This window comes from Ctenopharyngodon idella, chromosome 3 (assembly GCF_019924925.1).
Source record: "Ctenopharyngodon idella isolate HZGC_01 chromosome 3, HZGC01, whole genome shotgun sequence".
Classification (NCBI taxonomy): domain Eukaryota; kingdom Metazoa; phylum Chordata; class Actinopteri; order Cypriniformes; family Xenocyprididae; genus Ctenopharyngodon; species Ctenopharyngodon idella.
The window spans coordinates 43,812,759-43,823,346 of NC_067222.1; the positions used below are offsets into that span (position 1 = coordinate 43,812,759).

Here is a 10,588-nt window from a genome sequence, read left to right on the forward strand (position 1 = left end):
GAGCTACTTAACAATAGAACAAGTCAAGCACAACTGCACGTTACTGTGCTGAAGAGCGCACAGCCTTTTTTAAATAAAATAACATATAATCTTAACGGTGTTCAGCCAATCCTCAACCTAACCACAGGCTCTCTTCTGCACAATGGTAACCCCAAAAACTCAGACACACCAGAAAACCTTTTAAATTCCAAAATAATAGAACATAAAACACTAAAGCCTCGTTCAGACTGTCAGCCCAAATCGGATTTTTGTACATCTCCGATTGAAATCCTATCAGATTTAGCAAACCACATGAAATGCGATTTTTACAAATCCGTTTCGAGCTTGATTCATATGTGGTTTGGAATCCTATTCAATCGCATTTCTGAAAATCCGTTTCAGTCTGACTGCTCTGATCGGATTTCGTGTGGTTTATGTGACTTTCTCATGCAACGTAAAATGTAAACGTCAGACGTTGTTATAGGAAACATGCTGAAAGTCACTGCAGAAACAAGGCTGTGTTGTTGCAAAGTGCCGGACGAGCAGAAATTAGCAATAGGCTATAAAGATAGCACACATACATCTGCAAGATGTCTGTTAAAGATCACTTCATCTGGAAAACATCTGCTGTTTACAAACATCTGATAGACATCTTTTAGATGTCAGTTTTACATACATTCTAAATCATAAACATCTTAAAAGACATCTTCTAAATGTCTATTTGACATCTGACAGGAAACGTCCTATAGACGTATTGCAGATGAGCAAACACTCTAAAAAATACATCTTCCAGACGTAAACACACATCTCAAATAGACGTCACCAAGATGTACGTGTGCTATCAGGGATATGAGACATGTTTTGAGATCATCGTAGACGACATCACGGAATAAAGCCGCTCATACCAGCCTCCTATGTTTCTGCTGTTGTCTCAACATAATGCAGTAGTTCAGCGCCGGCGGCTACACATTGTCATGATGTAAATAAGACAACTGTATTGCAAACCCCTCCATGTTGTGGTTGTTGTTGTTGTTTTTGCCTACGAACGCTACGTCATTTGCATAGAAACCAATGCAGATATTCCAGAAAGCGAAAAAGCGCCATGGACACACAAATCGGATCTGAACACTTGATACACAGTGTGGACATTAAAGTTTTTAGATCAGATTCCAATCGGATACAGAAATAATCAGATTTGGACTGACAGTCTGAACGAGGCTCAACCGATCTCCCCCTATATTAATACCAAGCAAAACACATGAAATAACACTTAATTTTAACACAGAAGCAAAGCATGCTGGGAACTAGAAATCTGCTGTAACTCATTCTGTGAATGTGTGTAAATATGTGTGTACAATACATTCATATTTATATGGGAACATCTAAATGCAATATATGAACTCAATAAAGGAAAAAAAGTTTAAGAATATTGCATGTAATGCTATTTTTGTCTTCATTTCTAAATATTTTTATATGCATCAATATATAGCCATACATGGTCAATGCATATATTGCAGTATATTGAAAAATATAAGCACTAGTTTCCCATATATGGAAATGTATTATGTAATATAGCACATTATATTTTGCAGTGTATTCCCATATATTTTTGTTTCGTAAGGGTGTATAATACAATAAAAATATAATAAATAATCATCAGTAAACGCCATATTTTGTTAGTCTCCAAAATTGTTTACCTGTGACGCTTGCTACAATTTTAGAGCAATAGAAATGTAAATGGACACATAAATGACTTTTTTTTCAGTATCTGCGATTTCTTATTCAAAACAAAACCTGCTGTACAGGCTTCAGGTCATCACTTTAGAAAACCATGTTTTCTTTATAATGGTTTCTATAGCATTCAGAAAGTTGCAAACTAATTTGATAAATGTTCTCTTTTTTTGTTAGCCATGGAATCAGGGCCAATTGAAGTAGCAGCCCTAGGAAGACCTCTCTATCCTGGAATGCTTTATGACTGCCGCATGGATTCCTTCATTCCAGGTGATGTACCTACCTAAATAAAAAAATAAAATAAAATAATAATAATAATAATAATAAATGAAAATCCTTTATTTGCCCAAATTTTGAATCACTGATTAACAGTCCTTGTGTAACAACTCATAACATTTGCACATTTACTTCCAGCAGCATTTCCTTGTACATAGTTACAAGCCATTTCTCATTTCAGGTGTTACTCTGTGGAATAAGAAATCCTTGATTGAAGATTTGGACACACGTCCGCAGCTCCTGACAGATTTGAAGTTCAGTAGCTCTGATTCTCTCTCTAGTAAGTCTAATCTCCTGGATGTAAGTGCTTCCCTGAAAGCCAGCTTCATGGGGGGGCTGGTGGAGGTGGGAGGATCTGCCAAGTATCTGCATGACACCAAATCCTCAAATCAGCAGTCCAGAGTAACAATGTATTACAAAGAAACCTCCAAATTCGAACAGCTCACTATGACCCAGCTGGGCCAGATCACCTACCCTCAGGTATTTGACCAGAAAACAGCAACTCATGTGGTCACGGCTGTGCTGTACGGAGCTCAGGCCTTCATGGTGTTTGATCGGACATTTTCCAAGGACCAAAACAAGCAGGAGATTGAGGGAGAACTGAATGTCATGGTCAAGAAGATCCCTGCATTTTCAATTGAAGGAAAAGGAGATGTACAAATGACAGAGGATGAAAAGAAAAGGGCTAACAATATTAGCTGTACATTTCATGGTGACTTCCATCTTGAGCAGAACCCCACCACATACATGGAAGCCCTGAATTTGTTCAAGCAGCTCCCCACTCTGCTAAAGAATAATAAGCAGAATGGGGTTCCCATAAAAGTCTGGCTGTATCCTCTTCATTTATTGGATAACAAAGCAGCTCAGTTGAGGAGAGAAATCCACACAAGTTTGGTTTCCATCACTGAAGATATAATTGAGAGCCTGGGAGAAGCAGAGAGGACATGCAAAGACCTGTCCAGAAGTGCAATGGAAAATTCTTTCAGTGATATCAAAGAGAGGCTGCGCTCATTTCAGGGCTCATTTAACACTTACAAGATAATGTTCATGAAAGCAGTGGCAAAGGTCTTGCCTGGCATTCGAGAAGGACAGATGGAGGAGAAATCACTGGAAGACATACTGGAGATCCACAGCCGCTCCCCATTTAATGCTGGCATGCTTAACCAGTGGTTAGATGATGCAAAGTCTGAACTTCACCTCTTGAGTTTTCAAATCAAGAAGCTGAAGGGGATCACAATTGAAGACTCAGACGGCCTCAACTCCATCCTCCTTGATCCTGATATTGATGATGTGGTGTGCTTGACTTTCACATCTCTAAAGTATGAAGACCCGTATCTTTTAACCCTTAAAGAGTTCGTGAATTCTGTCAAGTTTCAAGAGCAAGATGGGAGGGGGGAAATGTTTTCTATGGCACCTTTTAAAAAATGGTTCAATGATCGTGATATCATAGTAAAGATGAGAGAGAACACATGTCGTTTCAGGCATTTGTCAGAGAGCAATACAGATGCAAAGAGAATCTGCTTCATTATTTCTGCCATTTCCGATCCCTCCAGTCAAGGCTCCTCCATCTATCTTTATGAAAAAGGGAAACTGACATGCACACAGTTAAAGTTCATGTCACTGCCCCCGCCGATAGTGAAGGATGTCTTGGACAAATCCGTGTCCCTGAAACTGTGGAAGTCCCCACATGGAGAAATAGTGCAGTACAGAGTGGAGTACAAGGAGGTAAAAGCAGATTCTGGAGCTGAGGAACAGTGGCTTGTCAAAAACACAGCTTATGAAGACTACACTCTGACTGGATTGGAGCCTGGAAAGCAGTACTTGATCCGCTACAGGACAGTGCATAGAATGGGAATGAGTCAAGCCAGTGATACTGTCAACATTGTATCTTCTTCAGGTAAGTGCGATCTGCACATTTTTAGGAATAATCTTTTAATTTTTTCTGAATTCACACAGTCAGTGTTTGGGTTTGACAACCGTTTTAAATAACAGATGTGACTTTCAAACTGTCCTGATCACACTGCAGCTTACATACAGTATTCAAGCTGATACTATATGAATGGATAACTACTGTATCATTAAGCCCCTTTTTGGTCCTCCCAATAGAGACTGTAACTGATGTGAATGAGATGGCGATTTCCTTAACACTGCAAAGTTTTTTCTCGGTTAAAGGAACGCGTTTATCCATCAAATCTTAATTAATGGATAGTGTCTCTAAATGCTTTTATTTATTTACTTGTTTATTTACTTATTTATTTATTTTTAACATTTTTACCCAAGCTCAGATAATCTAATGTGAGATGCCAGTTGAAGACAGTGACTAGATCTAAAACGTTCAGATGACAAACAGCTCATATCTCTGTTTCTGTGAGTACTGGCCCCTATATGAAAACAGTGCGCAGTGTGGAGTCAGTTTGGTTATTGAATGCTGTTGTTATTCTCATTGATAACTGAACAGTATGTGAACATTAACATATTTAGCACTCTAAAACAGAACTGACCACCATCCCACATAGCAATTGTTGTCTGGCCCAGCTCTAGGCCACACAACAATTTTCTCTTGGCCCACGTACGAAAAAGTATGACGGCCACTGAATGGCCCAGATCTGGATATGAGTAACACATGAGCTGTAAACTTAGCCACACAAAATAGCAACAAAAATCTCAGCCAGGGATCCATCCATGGGCAGTAAAACACACTGTGACAAGCAGGGCGGGGCGAGAGCCGTGAGAGAACGGAGCGAGGCCGGTGGCATGATTGCTGAGGAGCGTCACCTGCGCACTGCACCGGTCTCATATCTCTCATGGAGGAGCTCCAGAAGCATAAAGGGAGGACCGACGACAGTGAAGAATGAGAGAGGACCAGGCCTGGACTATTTTACGTTATGTTTTGTTTATGTGTGTGCGGCAGTGGACCGTGAGGCACTGCTGCTTTTACTTTCATTTTGTTGTTTGTTTATTTTATGATTATTAAAGTTACGTTGAACATTCACCGGTTCCCGCCTCCTCCTTCCCTGAACAAAGAACTTTGCTACATTGGTGCCGAAACTGGGAGGAAGGAGGGACATACTGTCTGAGAGCCCTCGCTCTGAGGGGGATCGCAGTGCTGAGGAGGTCATGCAGCGCAGAAGAGTGGAGACCGCGAGTGGCTGCCCAAGGCGGTGGTGCTGGAGTGATGAAAGAACAGGTGGGATGGAGAGCTCGCTTCCGTGCTCATGGGTTGAGGTGGGGGGAGGAGTTGCCGCCGTTCAGGGAGCCTGCTGCTGTCCGCCATGATGGGGAGGAGCAGGGAACGGAGGAGCCATCGCCGGCCATCAGGGGGCCGAGAAGGATTGAGCCGTCCACCGAACGTCCAGTACCATCGCATGGCACTGCGAGGAAGAGCCTCTCGGCTGGCTGAGGACCGAGCAACAGTGTGTCTGGGAACCGGACCAAAAGTGACAATGACACACCATTTATTATGGGCAAATTCCAAACGGAAGTGAGCATCCCTATGCCCTACTCCCTTCGAAGGGCAGAGCAGAGCTCTGGTCTGACTGTGGAGACCAAACTCTGAGGCACAGATGTGTCCAGGTTTTCTCAAACGTGGGCTGCTTAAAAATTTGTCAATGAGAGCTCCGGACAGAGAGCGAGCGCAATCCAGTGAGAGGCGGTAAAGAGTGCAGCGCGTGTCTGTGAAGGAGAGCTGGATGAGCGTGAATGACAGTGCACAATAGAGACTAATCCGATTTCTTAGCATTTTACATCGATTATCGGCCAAAATTAACGATTCACGATTCAAAAAACATGTTTCAAGATCGATGCATATGCATCGTCAGAATTTGTAATCAATGCATCGAGAAAGTGAGTGAATCGTTACACCCCTACTGTACAGTATCCACCGGTGTGGTGACTGACAGCCACACATTCTCCTCAAAGCATTAGATTCATCCACGCTGAGGAGCCGTGCCGACGCACTACCCACGTAAAGATGATAATTCTGCAAATAACTGCAATTGCAGGTTTCAAACAGAGATGGCGACAAAGAGGCCAAACTTATGGACTGCAGCTTTAACTTGTGTGCAAATTTGGAATATCACATATAAAGCAGCGTTTCCATCCAGTGAATCAAAGAGAACAAAATCGTCACTTCCTGATAAACTGGAGCTAAATATTACTAATAAAAATGGAAGTTGCTGCAGCAGAAACCACTGTATATAATAATTTTCATGTATAATAAATTACTTGCACCTCAGAGCGCACAGACGAACAATACACACTGTCATGTTATCTTGCATTCAGATGCCTGGTGTTTGTGAACGTAATCGTGTGAGGCGCTTCTGGGAGGGAATTTTACCAAACCACTTTAACGATAGACTTTGCTCAGGCATTATACAATGACCAAAACAGCATTTCAGATGCTGTGCAACGAGATCGGTCCGCTGATTTGTCCAGTTATCCCGTCCCATTGCAAAGTCACATGTCTTTTTTGAATCGCATCAAGAATTTATTTGGTAAATGTGTTTCCATTGTAGTTTAAGCGCATGTTTTCATATCGCATAAAAAAGGTATCCTACTCATTTGAGAAAGTTTTCATGCACATTTTTAGAATCTATGCGCATCTTGGCGTTTCTGTCCAGCGTTTTTTTATGCGATATTCCAAAACGTGCATAAAAATAGGTGGATGGAAACATAGCTAGTGTTTCCCATGGTGCTGCCTTTAATCACAACCATAAGATACAGATAATTGTAGAATAATAATAAAAAGGCTATAACATAACTTTTATGCTTGTATAAAACATTATTTTACAGGTACAAAACATTGTACATTTGGACAGATGCTGAAATGTACACATATGGAATGTACAACATACACAGTAAAATCCTCATTAAATATTGCTCAGTGTTCAAGTCCATTATGAGTCCAAAGAAACACTGAAGCAGTGTTGAAGTTAATGATTCATAATCATAATTAAGTGATTAATTAAGTGATCATTAGTAAAATCAACTGCAAATAAAAGAAGACATTAAGGGTCTGTTTACATGACATTGCATCTTTCATGTACAGATGACAATATTGTCAAAGCGATCCCTGTTCACACGGGGGATCCACAAAAAAACGAATAAAAACGTAGTATTATTCATGCCAGGCCAGTAGTTGGCGATGTCACTTTGTAAAAAACATTACGTGCCTATAGACTGAACACGTAAAACACATGCACAGGACGTCACCGTTTTTGTAGTTTACATGGAGACGATAACGGTATCATTTTCAAAAACTTGCACTTTGAATCCAGTTTTAAAAAGTTTGTGTTTTTAGGCCCCCAAAACGCATTGTCATGTAAACGAACGGCCAAAATGCATATAAAGTTTTCCATTTTTGGTTGAAAACAGTGTTGTATCAACAGTCCCTTTATTTTTTTCATGATTTTACTAATGCTCAATCATCACTTAATTATCTCATTAACTTCAACACTGCTTCAGTTTTTCTTTTAACACTCTGTAGACTGGACTCTGAGCAGTGTTCACTGAGGATTTTGCTGTCTGTGTTGTACATTTGAGCATCTATACAAATGTACAAAAAAAAAAAAAAAAAAAGTTTTGTACCTGTAATTTTTTTTTACACATTTTTTACAAAAAACATAAAAAACAGTTGTATAATATATATATATATATATTATTTTTTTTTTTTTTTTAATGCTACAATTATCTGTATCTTATGTCTGTCATTAAAGGGTTAGTTCACCCAAAAATGAAAATTCTGTCATTAATTACTCACCCTCATGTCGTTCCACACCCGTAAGACCTCGTTCATCTTCGGAACACAAATTAAGATATTATTTATATATTTATAAATTAGCAAGTTAATTTAGACTTCCAAATGCCCAGAAAGCTACTAAAGACATATTTAAAACATGTGACTACAGTGGTTCAAACAATGTTATGAAGTGACAAGAATACTTTTTATGCACCAAAAAACTAAATAATGACTTTATTCAACAATATCTAGTGAAGGGTGATTTCAAAACACTGCTTCATGAAGCTTCGAATCTTTTGTTTCAAATCAGTGGTTCGGAGAGTGTATCAAACTGCCAAAGTCACGTGAACCATTGACATTTCGAAACACTTATGACGTAACGAAGCCTCGTTTACTGAAATCATGTAACTTTGGCAGTTTGATACACGCTCTGAACCACTGTTTCAAAACAAAAGATTCGTAAAGCTTCGAAGTTACATGAAGCAGTGTTTTGAAATCGCCCATCACTAGATATTGTTAAATAAAGTCGTTATTTTTGTTTTTTGGCGCACAAAAAGTATTCTTGTTGCTTCATAACATTAAGGTTAAACCACTGTAGTCACATGAACAGTTTTAAATATGTCTTTAGTAGCTTTCTGGGCATTTGAAAGTCTAAATTAACTTGCTGGCAATGGAGGCCTCACTGAACTATCGGATTTCATCAAAAATATCTTAATTTGTGTTCCGAAGATGAATGAAGGTCTTATGGGTGTGAAACGACATGAGGGTGAGCAATTAATGACGGAATTTTCATTTTTGGGTGAACTAACCCTTTAAAGGAAACAAAGTGGCTCACTGGGAAACACTTTCACCTCACAGCAAGAAGGTCCATGGTTCGAATCCCATTTGAACCAGAAGGTCTTACCTCTGGTCTGGTTTTCTTCACAATCCAACAATGTGTGAGTTGCAGACACTAAAATGTCTATAGGTGTGAAAATGTGTTTTACTCTGCTGCAATGTGAATGCCACCATTGTTTTTCTTTTAGTTCCTTTCTCAGCAAAACCTGTGATTGTGGGTGGGAGAGGAGGAGGTGAATTCTTCTTTAATACTCCTTCCAGCAGCACTGTTGAGAGGATTATCTTTACTTACAATCAAGTGTGTGAATATTGTTTTCAATTCTATTTTCTCATCTTTGATTCCTGCTATTTATTGCCTTATTTTCATTTACTTATTCACATGAAATACATGTGTGCCTTTTAGGAAACACTGAGAACAGTCCAGGTGACCTTCAAAGGTGGCCACAAGATTGAAGTTGGCAATCTAAAAGGAACTTCCCAGCATGAATTTCTATTTGACGACAGTGATAAAATTGTCGCTGCAACACTGTGGCCAAATAAGAATCAGAACAGATGTGGAGGTTTGGAATTTGTGGTTGCTAAAAGCAATGGTAAGAGAACAACATTATCTGTCAAGTGTCCACATCTGGGTACGCCTGTCAAGGTTGATGTGAAGTCTGGAAAGTGTTATGGCATTGCGGGGAGAAGCGGAGATGAAATTGATGCTCTGGGCTTCTACTTCATTTAGCCTCCATCTATACATATCTGTTGCTAACAGTATTCGAATATCTGAGCATCTAACATCTAAACAGCCAATCATATATGCATGTATAAGTTAGTATACTGTGGTAGAAAAAAAAAAAAAAAAAAACATAAAAGAAATAAAAAATAAAATAAAAAATGATGTGAAATGAGGGAAGTTGAATGTTGTAATAAGGGTGAGTATAGACTCAGAAAAGTCTTTGGAAAGACAGAAACTTAATGATTATTTTTGTCAAGTGTGATTTCTGCTTCAATGAAATATGAATGTGTTTGCTGCAGTAAATATCTCAAGATGCCCTGAATATTCTGGGAAGGGTCACAAAGGTTATGAGAAGATTTGAAAATAGTAAAAGACATATAGCAAGGAAGATTTTAAACAGATATGCCACTTATGTATTTTTGTACACCATGTTATCACGTAATCTAGACTTTAGAATGCTTAATCCTGTGAAAGACAATTTATTTGCATTGCATTTTGCATTAATTTTGCATTGCTGAATGTAACCAGTCAGAGATTGTATTGTGTAAATTTATTAACCCTTGCATCATTTACAAAGTATAAATATGTATGTATTCTTTTGTTCGGCGAGTCTCTCTTAGTAAATGAAACTAGAGAACTCCCGGCCACTAAATAAACTTTTGTTCCTGCAAAGAGCAATGTTGTCTGGTATATGCTGCAGCACATAGTAGAAGAGAAGTTCTAAGGTTAGAGATAGTGATAGTGTTGTGACAGTAAAGATTCTATTTCCTTGGAAGAGGCAGTGATAATATTTCACAGAAGTATTAAAAATTGTATGCTTACTTAGATAGTTAACTTGCTCTTCAGACTGGACACCATTACCAGGTTGGGACTACCTGCCTGTGTAAACAACAAGGTAACCAGATACCTCAAGACAGACTGTGTGTCTGTGTATTAAGAATTTCTATGAAAATACTTAGAGTTTACAATGTGAAATATAAGATTTGAATCAATCAGTAACATTTTAATATTTAATATTATTATTTTTTAAGGTAAATTGAACCGTAATAAACAAATAACTCCAACAAATGACAAGTTAAAAGTATCATGAGTCAGACAATAAAAAGGGAACGTGTCAGGTTACGCATGTAACCATGGTTCCCTAAGAGAGAGACGAGACACCTGCGTCAGCTCACGCAATGGGGGCATGTCCCACAGGACCCGGTGTCTGAGGCACGTGTAGCAATTTAGCCAATCATGGCCGATGCAGTGATGATGGCACGGTGCTCCCGGCGTATAAAAAGGGCACCTGAAAACACGTCATCAGC

At 39.1% G+C, this 10,588-nt stretch overlaps 1 protein-coding gene across 2 annotated transcripts in view; it reads left to right on the forward strand.

Moving 5' to 3' along the window:
* LOC127509268 (cytolytic toxin-alpha-like) overlaps positions 1 to 9,955 on the forward strand; it is a 27,291-nt gene extending 17,336 nt beyond the window's left edge. For both annotated transcript variants that reach the window (XM_051887858.1, XM_051887859.1), the window contains exons 2-5: positions 1,888 to 1,980; positions 2,168 to 3,883; positions 8,749 to 8,858; positions 8,964 to 9,955. In XM_051887858.1, coding sequence (XP_051743818.1) covers positions 1,888 to 1,980; positions 2,168 to 3,883; positions 8,749 to 8,858; positions 8,964 to 9,287 — 2,243 coding nt within the window. In that variant the 3' untranslated portion in view covers positions 9,288 to 9,955. The remainder of the gene's footprint in view (positions 1 to 1,887; positions 1,981 to 2,167; positions 3,884 to 8,748; positions 8,859 to 8,963) is intronic.
* The last annotated feature ends 633 nt before the right edge of the window (positions 9,956 to 10,588 follow it).